The 16,571-nt window shown below is 34.7% G+C and overlaps 1 protein-coding gene across 1 annotated transcript in view; it reads right to left on the bottom strand.

The window, feature by feature from the left end:
* The window catches only part of STT3B (STT3B, catalytic subunit of the oligosaccharyltransferase complex), a 124,951-nt gene that overhangs the window by 79,245 nt on the left and 29,135 nt on the right, over positions 1–16,571 (bottom strand). Inside the window, exon 2 of the mRNA XM_003781765.3 lies at positions 1,087–1,195. Coding sequence (XP_003781813.1) covers positions 1,087–1,195 — 109 coding nt within the window. The remainder of the gene's footprint in view (positions 1–1,086; positions 1,196–16,571) is intronic.

Here is a 16,571-nt window from a genome sequence, read left to right as displayed (position 1 = left end):
CTTGGGAGGCTAAGGCAAGAGAATCGCTTAAGCTCAGGAGTTTGAGGACGCTGTGAGCTGTGATGCCACAGCACTCTATTGAGGGTGAGAGACTGAGACTCTGTCTCAAAAAATAAATAAATAAATGATTGAAATTGCACAGAATTTTTTCTCATAATATATTTGAGATATAAAGCAAAAAAAGTAGGAAATTCCTTTATGCTTTGAAGTTAAATGCAATTCTAAATAACCCATGAATAGAGGAAATAAAAATACAAAAATTTTGATTGCAATAATAAAATACTACATTGAAAATTATGGAAGGCAGCTAATACAGTGATTAGTGTGAAGTTTATAGCTTTAAAATGCATCCATCAACAACAAGGAAAAAGTTGAGTAAACTATCTCAAGAAATCTGAAAAAGAACATCAAAATAAACTCAAGAAAGTGGAAGGAAAAAATAAATTGAAATGAAACAGAAAACAAATACATACTAAGAGACTATCAACAGAGTAAAAGTTTCTTTGGGTTAAAAAAAAAAATGATAAACTTCTGACACAAATGATCAAGGAAAAAAAAATCAAACCTATATCCCCAATATAAGACTGTGCTGCCTTGCCTTTCATTTTTTCTTCAAAACTCTCCTTATATCCCCATATATTTTCCCTTATGTCATCTTTCTGGACATCAGAAGTCTCCATGAACTATAATCAATACTCAGTTACCTAGAATAACTTAGGGGATATTTGAAGCTTAAAAAATTAGATTTATCTGATTATTCTAAATTTCTATCTTTTTCCAAAAAGGTTTTTTCCAACTAAGTTGCTATAGAATAAACACACACAAATAACACAAGTGTTAGATACGATGTGACTGTACATCCCCTTCCTTGTTAAAAGTCTGAGACAAACCAAAACAGGTTAGAAGGTAGGGATTGTTATCAAGAAAACAACCTAAGTAAATTAAGTATCGGATAATCAACCACAAAACATGTATTAGTTAACTATACAAAGCTTTTAAGAATCCCTATCACCTTAGCAATTAATGATTTACTCAAATAAGAATAAAATTTCATACAATAATTAATATAACTGCTCATATACTTACAGTACCACCTACTATTCTTCCTAGTGGATACCATGCTCTTTCATCAAACCAATTTAAAAATTCATAGAACCCATGAGATGCAAGATGATGTGTTGATCTATAGTTAAACCTAGAGAAAAGGGGGGAAAAAAGAAATGTTATAGAACTGATTAACAGAAATAAATAGCTCTTTCTTTATACTAAACTCTGCAGTTACAGATATATAAATATCTTTCACAGCAATTTTTCTCAAATTTGAATAGCAAAATAATCTGAAAATATCAAAAGAATATGCTTATACACACACCTCTAATGTGTCTATTAATAAAAACAAACCTGCCTTCCTCTCCCTCTATCCCCCCCCCCAAAAAAAAAACCCACACCTACAATATCAGTAATGCTTAAATTAATATTTGGCCATTGCTTGGGATCTAGATGGTAGAAAGCCATACATCTGGATGAACAAGGCAATGAAGGTCCACAGAATTCATCACATGCTCAAAGAAGTCCAGGATTCGCAAAAGATTTAGAACCACTAACAGAAGACAAAATAAAAATCAAAGAAAGAGCACACTCAACAATAAACCAAAATCCTGCAAACCTAGAAAGTACAGGAATGAAGAAAAACTATAGTTAACACAAAAAATCAGTAAACCACAGCAGCACTGTAAAACAAGAATATAACCTTAAAGAGATATTCTAATTAATTTCTGAAAGACAACAGACAAATAAAAAGAAGTGAAATTGAGTAAACTAAGGTCTAAAATGCAAGCAGAAGAAAACCATAAACCATAGAAGGCAACTGCAGGGATAGCCCATGTTTAGTATAAAGCAGCTATGGCAGGCAGGAGACAATCCTGGAGCAATCCTCAGGATGATTCTAAGAACATTAAGTCAGGTGGATCCCCTTCCCCCACTACTGTCAAGCAAGGAAGTAAGCATGAAAGGTATGTATGTGCTTGAGATAGGAACCCAACAGGTAGACAAGTAAATCAAGAAACCAAACAAGGCTGGACACAAAGAAGGTGAATAGAAAATCTTCATACCAAATGAGTTCGATACATTCTTTCCAAAAGCAAGTCATAATTGGCCCTCACTAGAAGCAGGCTTTGAAGCATTTTTAGAAAAACTGTTCAAATATTAGATCAAGTACATATCACAACATTTTTTTTTCTTTTAGTTTTGGCCAGGTCCAGGCTTGAACCTGCTATCCCTGGTATATGGGGCTGGCACCCTACTCCTTGAGCCACAGGCACCACCTCATATCTCAAACATTTGAGATATGTAAACAACAAGAAAGCTAAACGTCAAAATCAACAAATAAAAAAATTAATACCACAGGAAAAAAGAAACAAGAATTAACACATTCATAGGGCTAATATAAGCCAGAGAACCTTGAGAGGAAATGTAACCTAAGTTCTAGAATCCTACTGCATGGGTTTGAATCTTAGACTTAATTAGTTATGTGACCTTGATTTGGCAAATTACTTATGTTCTCTGTGCTCTAGTTTCTTCATATGTAAAACAGGGATAATAATAGTGCCTACATCATAAGATAGCTATAATGAGTAAACAATATACTGTCTCTCTGAAGCACTTACAGGATACTGCACTTAGTGAATCGACTTTTGATGGATCCATTTAAGATTTGAGCAGCAAAATTATGACTACTGGAGATAAAATAAATGATAGGCTGAATGGTGTAAAGGACAAACATAAAAAGCAAATTAAAATAAGATAAAAAGTATTTAAGAAATCTAAAGAGAAATCCAGAAGTTCCTACATTTATAGGGGAATAAATTTCAAAACTCTAAGGATAAAATACAACTTCAAATCAATCATTCAAAGAAAATAAAAAGACTTTCCACAAAAGAATAACAAAATCAGATTAATACTATATTTTTCAGTGAAACCACTGGATGCTATAATGCAATGGAGCAATATATCCAAATTTCTCAGGAAAAGGATTTCAAATTCAGAAATTTAAGTAAAGCTCTAACTTTGTTTGCCAGCAGCATAGGCTTAGCTAAAGCTAGAAACACTCCCTCAGCTTTAGGAAGTATTTATCTGAGCTGAATTTAAAAAGAGAAGGTTTCAAATGCCAGTGCAAAGTAGTGTACTTTCAAAGCCAAGATCACGGAAGGGTTAACCAATAAAGGACGGAAGGCAAACTAACTGCCACCAAGCCATCAAAGAGGTTACAAATTTTTTCTCTTCCAGGAAGGGGGGACTTCCCATAAAAAAACTAAACTAATATCTTTGTGTCCTGGAAGGAATCCCCAAACTAAGAAATTAACTTTGAAAACAAGAATCAAACACCTGGATTAGCAGTTAAAGCAAAAAGCAAAAACAGCTCTGGAGAGACATGGGAAGTTTATAAAGAATTAATTAAACAACAAAAGAAAGACATTCACACAAGAAAATAAAAAGAGTAGCACCCCAAAATTTGTGAAAATATTTTACCCGAAGAGGCCTCCTAGTATTTCAGTAAGAATCAAGGTTTTAAATTTTCAACCTAATTTTTTCATTTCAAAACTTGGTAACATATAAAAACCAGGAAGTACATATTTCCCTTCTCTGTTCTCAGTACAGATAGCTTCTTCTATCCAAGATCTTCTTATTAATTCACTATAAGAAATGTCAGTCACATCCAGGTCTTCATTTATTAACCAGTGTGCCCACAATTCAGTAATATCTCCCTACCTAGACCTTCCTTATGTCCAAACCAGTATTACCCAACTGCCTACACAGTGTTTTTCTTTGAATGTCACAAAAGCATTTTAAACTCATTGTCAGATACCACCTATCCACCTCCAAAACAAATACAGACACATGTCTACTTTGAGTGTTCCCTAACTACCACCTAAGATGAAGAATAAATCAAGTTGCTATCGCTGAAAAGTTCCTTTTCTCTCATATCCTATACACAAATCATAACAAGGTCATATTTTAACTAGGCTATTGAAATATCCTCTAATTGTCTCTTTACATCCATTCTGCCCATCTCCTAATTCCCCAATTTGTGCACCACATCACAAGAATGAAGGTCTTTTCAAAATGTGATCAAACTGTAACTCTCTGAACTATTCAAAGGTTTTACCTCTTAAATAAAGTGAGAAACTTCCATGTAACATTATGGCCAAAACCGCACATGGCCTCGCTCTTACATAACTCTACAGTCTTACCTCACATTGTACTACCTCCCTTCTTTGCATCTTTCAGTCCTCCGGACTCATCTTATTCCCTCCCACCACAGGATCTTTATACTGCCAATCCCCTCTCTGCTTGGATCACTGTAGTCTCCCAGGAAACAAAAACTTGGTATATTTTCCTTCCTAGCACTTGCCACTGATGAAATTTCACATTAGTATATTATCTACTCCACTAGACAAATACTCCCACAAAGACACTACTATGTCTTCAACCTCTAGCAAGGCATCTGGTGCACAGTAGCCCTCAATTATCTGCTTAGCAACTGATTTCATAAGAGGTCATTGAATAGGAATTGTCCAATTTCAAATCAAAAGTTTAGCTCATTACATCTCACACAAGAAGCAGTATAATTAAACGAAGTATGTGTCTAAACTATAGACACAGTTTTGCCATCTTAATGGCAATATGTTTATGCCAACAGTGAATAAGTGAGTGGCAACAAAACTGCCAAAGGTGTTTTCCACAGCTTGTTGAAAATTGAGTATTTTTCCTTGTAAGAAGTGGTCCAAAGCCTGGAAGCAGCAATAGTCAGTTTATGAAAGGTCTGGTGAATATGGTGGATGACAGAGACCTTCCAAATCCAGCTTCTATAGTTTAAGCAGCATTTTGTTTGTGTAACAAGTGGTTTAGTGTTGTCTTGCAAGAGGACTGGTCTATCTCTATTGACCAGTCTATCTCAGCTGTCTTATCACAAGCATTCTCAGAATTCCATCCAATCGGTTGTAGTAGACATCCACTGTAATCTATTGACCAGATTTCATGAAGCTGTAGTGGATACCACCAGCTTTGGACCACCAAACACACACCATTAGCTTTTTTTGATGAATATTCAGTTTTGGACAATGTTTTGGCATTTTACCTTTATCCAACCATTGTGCTGAATAAATCCTTGTGATTGTCAAAAAAGAACACATTTTTCATCACATGTAACAATACAGTTTAGATATGGTTTGCCTTTATGCCCTGACAGCAAAGAAAGGCAAGTTTTGACAATGTCTCTTCTGAGGCTCATTTAAGTCATGTGGAACCTATCTGTCTAGCTTCTTTACTTTGCCGATTTATCTCCAATGATCCAATATTATTGGAATAGTAATGTCAAACCTTGCTGCTAGCTAGTTCATGCATAGGTTGAAATGAAATGGCTTTGCTTCCACTATAGCTTTTAGCTCATCATTATGTACCTTGTTCTCAGGTTGCCCACGTAGCTCACTTTCAAGATTAAAATCACCAGAATGGAACTTCGCAAACCACTGATGTACTGTGCATTCATTAGCCATATCCTTCCCAAATACTTTGTTGATGTTTCAAGCTGTCTACACTGCATTGGTTCCATGAGACAATATTTGAAAATAACAAAAATTTTTACTTTTCCATGATTTCACAAAAACTTCTCCAAAAAACATTTGAAAGATAACCATAAGGCAAAACATGTGTTTGAAAGAATGAGGCTGTACCTTCACAATAAAAATAAAACAAGTGTCAAAGTGAAATGTCAAAGATATCAGCTGTCAAATTTAGTACTTAAGGAAATCATACACTGCATACTTAATAACCTAATACATGCTTTTAAGCAGAGATAAGATATAATCAGGATATTTTCTCAGCTACCTAATGGCAATTTTAACTGGTCTTCTCAAACCTGAAGACCAATTTAACTAAACGTCCTGAAATCCAAGTCTGAAAGTAGAATTAAAAAGTTAAACAACTCTTTAAGATTCTATAAAAACCCAAGTCAAGGTATTTAAAACCTAAACAGAAATGGAAATAGAATGTGTTTAGTTCTGCTTTATCTCTAGGATCTCATCACTCCTGGTATGCATTTTTTAAGGTTCCTACAACCCCCTTATTCTTTTTACCCATTTTCTTTGATTTTCAGTTAATTTCTTCTTGCCTGAATCACTCTATATTTCCACCCTATATTCTGGTCCAGTTTCAAATTCATCACTGTGAATATTCTTCTGAATGGCCTCATGGCTTGAAGTGTCTTGTCCTGTCCCCTCAAAGTGAAATAACTGGAAAAGGCAGCATACTCTCATTGACCTTTTCAATGTAGTAGCAGTCACTATTTTCTTTTTGAACCTGCAACTCAGTACCTCAACCCCTACCACTACACTACTCAAGTAATCAGACGTGCTGATAGCTAACTACCTCCTTGCAAAGGTAAATAAAAAGTGACACTCCATTGAAGATATCCTGTTGCTTAGTAATCTCACCAATACTTAGGATTATCAAATTTTAAATCTTTGGTAACAATGGGGACTGTGTGTTGACATTTCATCACAGTTTTGATTTGCATTTCCACAATGTATTCTTAAGTTGAATACTTTTCATACATCTATAGGCCATTAAAATTTACTCTTGGGTAAAGACTGTTAAGTCCTTTGCATATTTTTTTCTAGTTGATTGAAATAAAGTTTTTTATATCTTAGGTACTATTCTGTCATCATTTATATGAGTTGTAAACCTACCTTATCCTGAGGCTTCTCTTTTCATTCCTAATGGTTTTTTAAAAAACAGAAATTTTTGACATAAACCCAAATTTATCAATTTTCTTGTCATAGAATTCGTGCCTTTTTCTGGCTAAAAAAGTCCTTTACTACCCCAAGGTCATTTCTTTTATTTTCTTCTTTATGATGATTTACAGTTTATGATTACCTATTTAGGTCTTTAACACACATGGACTTGATCACTGTATAAGGTGAGAAATGGGGTTTAATTTTTTTTCTTCCTTATAAATGTTCCATCATTCATTCAAACTGTCTTTTTTTCACTGCTGTACAGTGACATCTCTATATTAAGGGCTCATTAATGTTTGTTTCTGAATCCTATATTCTCTCCAAGTGGTATTTATGTCTACCCTTTCACTAATATTATGAAATACTTTTTATTATAACTTTAAATTAAATCTTGATACGTAGTAAAACACTTTTTTTTTGAGATTGAGTCTCACTATGTTGCCCTCAGTAGAATGTGGTGACGTCACAGCTCACAGCAGCCTCAAACTCCTGGTCTTAAGTGATTCTTTTGCCTCAGCCTCCCAAGTAGCTGGGACTACAGGCACCCACCACAAGCCCAGGTATTTTTTGTTGTAGTTGCCATTGTTGTTTAGCAAGCCTGACCAGGTTTAAATCCACCAGCCCCAGTGTATGTGGCTAGAGCCCTAACTACTAAGCAACAGGCGCTGAGCCCTGAAATGTTTTTTAACTGTGCTTTTGATTTTGTCCCCTTGCATTTCCATATAAATTTTTAAATAAGCTTGTCACTTTCATCAAAAAACTTGACATTATTGTGATTGAAACTGCATTGGCTATAAATCATTTTGGGGAGAATTAACATCTTTATGATATAAATACATTCAATCCATGAAGATAATTTATCTCCTTGATTTAAGTTAGGTTTTCTTTAATGTCTCTCCATTAAGTCCATAATTTCTCCTTTGAGGTCTTAAACATCTTTCCTTATATTTATTCCTATCCTTAATGATATCTTCACTTGTTAAAAAATCTGTTTGGCATGTTGTTAGTAATTTATTGATATTTTTACATTGACTTTGTAACAAACTTTGCTAATGTTTGCTGATTCTAATAAACTTATCACTAGGTTCCTTCAGATTTTAAATCTGAAACCTACATTAAAAAGAGATGGCTCAAAGACAAACTATATGTTTTGAAAGCCCTGTTTACAAGTAGTATTGTATCCCCATTTTATTATCTCCCATTATGATCTCTTATAACTGTCAATCTTTTCAATTAGAAAAAAATACAGAGAAATATTAATTTCATTCAATATAACAAAACTAACTGAAGTCTGGAAATGTGAAGTGAGAGAATCACTTGATATCACAGGAGTCTGAGACGTGCCTCAACAAGAGTAAAACTCTATCTTTACTAAAAATAGAAACAATTAGCTGGGCATGGTGTAGTCCCACCTAGTAGGGAGGCTGAGTGGGGTAAGGCAGGAGGATGACTTGAGCCCAGAAGTTTGAGGCTGCAATAAGCTATGAGGATGCTACTGCACTCTACCAGCAGGAGTCTCTGGAAAAGGAGAAAAGAGTATAAAGGAAGGGAGGAACTAACTGAAACAATAAAAATATATAATAAACAACCCATTCCCAATAAAATCTTAAACTCAAAAGATACTGAGTATTTTGAAAAACAGAAATAAAATTCAAACATATTTATTATGTCAATCATTAAGAACAGTCAGACTTTCAGTAAACACAAAGATCTTAAAACTTGAGGTTACATATCATAGTTGTAATGAGCCAACCATGTCATTTACTTCTGTATTTTGAGTTTACAAAATTATAAAAACATTTTTTAACTCTCCCCCCCAAAATTATAAAAATTTTGATTAACAGAGATATATCAATCCTTTTTTAAAACATAAGATTTTCTTGCTGTTAAATGATATTCACTTAAAATGGTAGAGAAATTTGAGGTCTAGCTGAAAATTCTGATTCAAGGTAGAATTACTACATACAATAATTGCTTGTATTCCCCATATATATAAAAAAGTAAACAGAAAGCAATGGAGTCTATATTATAATCATGAATTTGTTACAGATTTAGTTTTTATAGTCTGCTTCTTTTCTTTGTATTATACAAACTCCCAGGATACATCACTTGGAGCATTAAAAATCCAATCCAAAGCAAATATAAAAAGCATTTTATACTTGCTCCAAATCTATCTGAAGGGCTTCTTTGCATATATCCTTTAGCTTCACATCCACTGTTAGTTGCCTCTCTCTTTCCTTAACTCATGTAAATAAAAGAAAGAATGTGATTGGCTCAGATCACTTCACACAAAGCCACGTATGTTGTGAGTTAACTGATGATCTATGTATTGGCTGCCATTAGATCAGACGGTTATAATCCAATACTTGTAGCCAAGGGGGACTTAGTCATAGTATACAAAATATGGCTGTTTTGGCTCTTTTTTTTGCATTTGCTGTGAGAGACATAAGTTGTATAAGGATTGTGAATGTCCTTAATAGTGCAAAAATACTTATACAGGAATCTACTGCTTTCTAGGACATCGACATATTGAAGATATACTGTTTACGTCTCCTTTTTATACAGTACCTCCTTTGCAACACACACACACAAACATGGCTTTCCTAAAACATTTTCTCTCCCTTTCCCCTTTGAGACTTCCTTTAAAACCCACTTAATGCTACTGCCTCTGAATAAAAATCAGTGTGATTTTCCTTGGATACTACTATCTCAATAGGATTAGACTTGTTTACCCATGTTAGCCACAAAGAAGTTAGCATTATCTATGTAATTTTTTCTTGCAGATTCACATATACTCTCTCCTTGACCAAAACATTAGTCAGATTTCTCCAGTAGGCTTTGACCTTGAGTTTCAGTGTCTATCCTTGTTGGGCCTGGATCACTCAGTTTTAGCAAGAATCCTATTAAGTCAGTTTAGAAAGTCTCCCACACTCCACTTCTGATCACCTCCATAGGACCTAATTCCTTATCTTGAACCCTTCCCCAGGTGATATGTAGTCATTCTGGCCTAACCTTCCCACCCCTTACCCCAATATTTCCTCTTAGTAGTTTTCCATTTACTGATCCTACATTGCTTCTTGACTACAAATCCTCATTTGTCCATGCTGTACTCCAGAATTGAGCCTAGTTCTATCCTTAGACGTCTTTTCCTAAATAAAATCTATTTTTACCACTTTAAACAAAAGGCATTTGGATTGCCCACACAACTGGTCTTTTCTAGTACACTACATAACTAAAAACTGAGCATATTTATCAATCACACCTTCTTTTTGAGCAATTTTATCATGGCCCTTTTCTCAGCTCTTTGTTCTAGCATAGTCATGCACTTTATTCTCCCTTCTCCTAAACATTCTTGAACAAGTCTTCTGTAATATTCTACTCTCCCCGAGTTCACTTTAACTTGTGCTTCCAAAATAATCAGGTTGGAATCTTTACTCTAGTTTATCTCACAGCAGAACTTTTCTTTGTAATTTTTATATCCTGGTATTATAGTTTCTGAGACTTCATTCTTGAGGTGCAATTAAGGCTATTTAATTAATTACTCCTTTCTACTACTAGTATCTACAGGTATGAACACTGACTAAAACTTTTATCTTCTAGATGAACAGTCCCCACCGTCATCTTGCACTACTATTTCACAGAAGACAATTTTTCCAAGGGACAGTGACACATGAAATGTGTTGCTTATGTTCTCAGCTCCACCTCAGATCATCAGACATTAGATTCTTATAAGGAGCACATGACCTAGATCCTTTGCACACACTGTTTACAGTAGGATTCCTGCTCCTATGGGAATCTAATGCTGTTGCTGATCTGACAGGAGACGGACCTCAGGTGGTGATGCCAGTGATGGGGGAATCACTATATACAGATGAAACTCCCTCAATTTCCTGCCTGCCACTTACCTCCTGCTATGTAGCCTGGTTCCTAACAGGCTTCTGATGAGTGTCATCTCAGTCTGTGTCCCCAGAGTTGGGTACCACAGTTCTAGACTCTTTTTAATAAACTCAAACAAGTGGGTACACAAAGAAAGTCTTTAACTTTGGCATGCCCAATTTATGTATCTTAAAAAACATTTAAATAAGGTGGCGCCTGTGGCTCAGTGAGTAGGGCACTGGCCCCATATACCAAGGGTGGCAGGTTTGAACCCAGCCTCAGCCAAAACTGCAACAACAACAAAAAAATTGCCAGGCATTGTGGCAGGCACCTATAGTCCCAGTTACTCAGGAGGCTGAGGCAAGAGAATCGCCTAAGCCCAAGAGCTGGAGGCTGCCGTGAGCTGTGACATCACAGCAGTCTACTGAGAATGACAAGGTGAGACTCTGTCTCCAAAAAAAAAAAAAAAATTTAAATAGCTGAGAGGAAGATGATGTAGATGGACCATAAATTGATAACTGTTGGAGCTGGGTAATACAGATGAAGGTACATTATTAACATTAGCTCTACTTTTCTGCATGTTTGAAATTTTCCATAATAGATAGTGTACATACATAGAATATATAGTTTATATCTATACTTTATATATACATATATATGTATTTACAATAAAATTTATGACTTACCTAATTATATATGAGCAATATAACATATATGCAAACTTTCATTATGGAAAATTTCATAACACAAATCAGTCTTCCTCGAGTAAACCAAGTGAACTAAGAAATGACATATTAGGGGTGAAGAGTCACCAAAATAAAAAGAAACACATAGTAAAATAACATTTATCTTAAAAGTCTAGGAACATTGCAAATCTCATACATACCCTTTCTTTTATTAATATTGTCAATTGAATTTTCAGAATTTTAACTGCAATAAAAAGAATTTGTTTGTTTAAACCAAGTATTGACAAAAAGTTAACAATTACTAAGTATTGGCAGTAGACATATGTAATTCATTATGCTCTCTTCCACTTTTACTTTATTTGTAATTTTTATAATTATTTTTTATTGTTTCAAGTTAATTGAGGGTATAATGAATTAGATTATAATGTTTGCATTTGTTAGGTAAAATCCCCCTTATAACTGTGTCCCACCCCCAAGAAGTGTGCCACAAACCCTACCATTGTACCCATTAAGTAGGAGCATACCAATCCTCCTCCCATCATCTCCCTGCTCCCTTGTTCCCCACCTCGAATTGAGTTCTCTTCTGTGGCTATGAAATCATCTACTGGCTTCATATTAGAATTGAGTACACTGGATTCCTGCTTCTCCATTCTTGTGATCATTTACTAAGAGAATGTGTTCCAACTTCATCCAAGTTGATAAAGTCTCCATCTTTTTAAATAGCTGAAATAGTATTCCTTGGCATATATATACCACAGCTTGTTAATCCATTCCTGGGTTGGTGGGCATTTAGGTTGTTATTTTATTTTATTTTTTTTAAAGCATACCCAGGCCAGGTTCGAACCCACCAGCCCTGGAATATGGAACATGTGGCCGGAGCCCTAACCACTGAGCTACAGGTACCTAGCCCATTTAGGCTGTTTCCACATTTGGGCAATTATAAATTGAGCTGTACTAAACAGTCTAGAGCAAATGTCCTTATGATAAAATACTTTTTTTTCTTCTGGGTAGGTACTAATAATGGGATTGCAGGATCTAATTTGAGTCCTTTGAGGACTCTCCATATTTCCTTCCAAAAAGGTTATATTAGTTTGCAGTATGAGAAATTTTAGTAAAACTTTAAATTTTGAAACACAAACGTCTCCCGCAAATTCTCTCAACCTAGATCTCTAGAGCTACTGTGTAATTCCAATAATGTGTGGGAGAATGACATTAAAACAGACATAGAGTTGCATATGGACTTTTTCATTTCTGAAAGGAGCATATAATTTTTACTTCTCAATAACAAGTAAACTGTTTAAATATGTAAGGAAGAACTGGAGATGAAAGAAAAAAATGAAATTTTAAATCTGAGAAAGAGCCATATTACAAATAAGGGCATCTTAAAGACTCACCTTTCCATCTCCTATGATGTGTACTATAAATACTGTTTAGTATTTGTTGGCTATTCAAACACTGCATGAGAACTGCCTTTTCCTATACTTATAGAAAAATTGGAATAAGGAACTTGCCACACATTTTTTAAAAATCCTCATAAATTGTGATTTACAGATTCATCACAATTTCAATCAAAATACCAATGGCATATGTCACAGATCTAGAAAAAAACAACCCTAAGCTTCATTTGGACGAAAAAAAGAAAAATAACTAAAGCAATCTTAAGCAAAAAGAACAAATCTGAAAGCATCATATTGTTTGACTTCAAATTATAGGTACAAGGCTACAGTAACCAAAACAACATGGTACTGGCATAGAAGCAGAGACACAGACCAACAGAATAGAACAGAAAACAAAGAAATAAAACCACATAGGTACACTCAACTAACTTTTGACAAAGTGGACAAAAACATACACTGGGTAAAGGACACCTTATTCAATAAATGGTGTTGGGTATATTGTAAGAATGTGTAAGAATGATACAAGACCCCTATCTCTCACCATATACAAAAATTCAAGATAGATACAAGACTTAAATGTAAGGCATGAAACCATAAAAATTCTACAAGACAACAGAAAAAAAAAATCTTCTAGACATTGGCCTAGGCAAAGAATTTATAACAAAGACCCTCCCCCAAACAAACACAGCAACAGCAAAAATAAATAAATGGAACTTAAAAAGCTTCTGTACACCAAAGGATATAATCGACAGAGTAAATAAACGAACTACAGAATGGGAAAAAATATTTGCAAATGATACATAAGACAAAGGGCTTGGCGCCTGTAGCTCAATGGTTAGGGCGCCTGCCACATACACCGGGGTTGGCGGGTTCAAACCCAGCCTGAGCCTGCTAAACAAAAAATAACAACTACAGCAAAAAAATAGCTGAGCGTTGTGGTGGGCACCTGTAGTTCCAGCTACTTGGGAGGCTGAGGCAAGAGAATCACTTAAGCCCAAGAGTTTGAGGTTGCTGTGAGCTGTGACACCACAGCACTCTACCAAGAGCAACATAGTGAGACTGTCTCCAAAATAAAATAAAATAAAATATATATGAGACAAAGAACTAATATCTAAAATCTAAAAAGAACTCAAATCAGCAAGAAAAAAAGAAACATCAAAAAGTGCATGAAAGGCATGAATGGAAGTTTTTCGAAAGACAAGTGGCCAAATATATGAAAAAATGTTCAGCATCACTAATCATCAGGGAAATACAAATTAAAATCAGAATGAGAAACTACTTTATCCCTATTAGAACAGACATTATTTTTAGAAGCCAAAAAACAATACATGCTAGCATGGATGCAGAGGGAAAGGAACACTTATGCACTATTGGCAGGACTGCAAATTGGTACAACCTTTATGGAAACAAATATAGAAATTCCTCAAAGAACTAAAAGTAGATTCACCATTCAACTCAACAATCCCACTACTGGGTATCTACCAAAAGGAAAAATCATTTTATGAAAAAGACACACCTGAATGTTTACCATAGCACAATTCATAACTGCAAAGATAGGAATCAATCTAAGTGCTTATCAACACATAAACAGACAAAGAAAATGTGGTGTATAAAATAACAAATCTAGATACACAAACACATACACACTATGGAGTGCTATAGGGCCATAAAAAGGAATAAAAGAATGTCTTTGGCAGCAACTTGGATAAAAATAGAGACCATTACCCTAAGTGAAGTATCTCCAGAATAGAAAAAGAACACTACATGCTCTCACAATAAGTGGGAGCTAAACAATGGGTATACATGGGCAGAAAGAGATGTAAAGGACATCGGAAGCAAAGAAGGGGGGAGGATGGAAGAGGGGATAGGGATTAAAAACTTATGGGGTATAATGAACTCTATTCTGGTAATGGGCACACCAGAAGTCCTGACTTAAGCATTATACAATGTATCTGTGTAACAAAAACATTTGTATCCCCTTAATAATTTTGAAATTAAAAAAAATACCTTATAACCCCCCTAGCTTTTTCATCCCCCCAAACCCTTCAAAAGCCAAATAAAATCTAGATGCCTGACTTGGAGAGAAGAGATCATATCTTAAGGTAGCAAAATTCTGGAATTCTATTTATGGAAAAATGGTTATACTTCTCAGGTTCTAGCAGAGAACAATTAGTACAATACTATATTCAAAACCAGTACCGCTTAAACACAACTTTATGAGCTGGTTTAAGTCTTTTCCAACAAATACTGTATTTTTTCCTTAGGTAAACAAACACTATCAATCTATTTGTAAACTAAAGCTGCTTTTGTATATAAGGAGAGAAAACTATCAAAAGCTGCCTTTGCATATTCTTTATATAAATCTTGTTAAAGACCTAACCATTTGATATGTTTGGTTTCAGATTTGTTATTTCATCTTATATTGAAATACCTAAAGTACACTCAAAGCAAAGCAATCTCGTAATTGTATACTGAGGCAACACACCACAATAAAATTAAAATTAATTAAGGCTTTTATATCTTCAAAAGAAATCTTCTCAAGTAGCAAAGGGTTTGGTATTTTTAACCATTTTCAAGCCTCACTAAAAATAAGGCACTGTATCAGAAAGAAGCAGTATTAATTGAAAAATATCTAAGAATAAGTTAAATTGCAGAACAGCATATTGTTAGCCATACCACTATGGCTGATCTGAAGCCACTATGATCCCTGTGACTAGCTTTGAAACATGTTTCCAAATGTCCTTTTCATGATATATATGTTTCAACATAGTATATGTAGAACACTTCTAGAATTTGAGCTAGAAAAGCTGAGAAATAAAAGTTTCATAGAATTTATAGTTAAGGATATAAAAGAGAAAGAGAAACGTTTAGCCCAAATACCTGTGCTAAAGACAGCAGTGAAAGTAAAACACACGTTTCCCAAGGACCAGTTCAGTCCTTTTTTTCCTAAACCAAGTTCCTTCTCCAGAATGATCCACCAAATGCATACATACACTGTAAAATTAACTATGGTTTGATCTGACATTTTTGAGGGAGGAATGAGGTGTCTTTTCATAACTCTGGCATTAAAATGACTGTCTGAAAGTAAGTACCTGCTTTAATAGTTAATACCCTTTTTAATTGTATACTGTATTATTATACTCACCCAAAATTAACACTCTTAAATGAACCAGTCTTGATAAAATAGATTCAGACCAGGAAGTAAAAAACAACAGAAAAAGAATGCTTTTGGCAGTAAGAGAGCAGGCTACATACAGGGCAGATGGGAGACATCCATGTTCCATATTCTACAAACGTTAGCTAACAAATCTAATTTTTACAAGACACACACAAGTCGAGTTTAGTTTACCCTTCAGAAATTAAACCCAAGAACTAAAGAATCAATTGGGATCAGAAAGAAAAACTAAAAAAAGGAGGAAAGAAGCTTTGATCAATGATGGCAATAAATTACAACAGCAAATAGAAATATAAAGGAGTTTTGTAAGAGTAAAGAGGTAGGGCGAAAGGGAGGCAGGTAGGTGGAACAGAGTACCAAGTAGTATTACATTTCAACACAGACCCCAAAGCCCGAAATCACCCACCTCTCTGAACTGAGAAACCAGGTTAACTAAAGTTTCTATCAAACATAAAGACTCCAAGTGAGGGTTCAGGCTGTCATCTATGATAGGGAACATATATGGATTTGTTGATATTACCTTTAACAGATTTCCAAAAAGTCTCGTCTGACAAGACATTAAAATAACACGAGCCTCTAAACGTGGCTATTGTACAACCGACATTGGTTTGTTTTCATTTTTACAAAAAAAAGATCACTTTTT

This window comes from Otolemur garnettii, unplaced genomic scaffold (genome assembly GCF_000181295.1).
Source record: "Otolemur garnettii isolate 467f Iridium unplaced genomic scaffold, OtoGar3 scaffold00002, whole genome shotgun sequence".
Classification (NCBI taxonomy): domain Eukaryota; kingdom Metazoa; phylum Chordata; class Mammalia; order Primates; family Galagidae; genus Otolemur; species Otolemur garnettii.
Note: the sequence above shows the minus strand (reverse complement) of the source record. Positions and strands in the feature narration are given on the sequence as shown.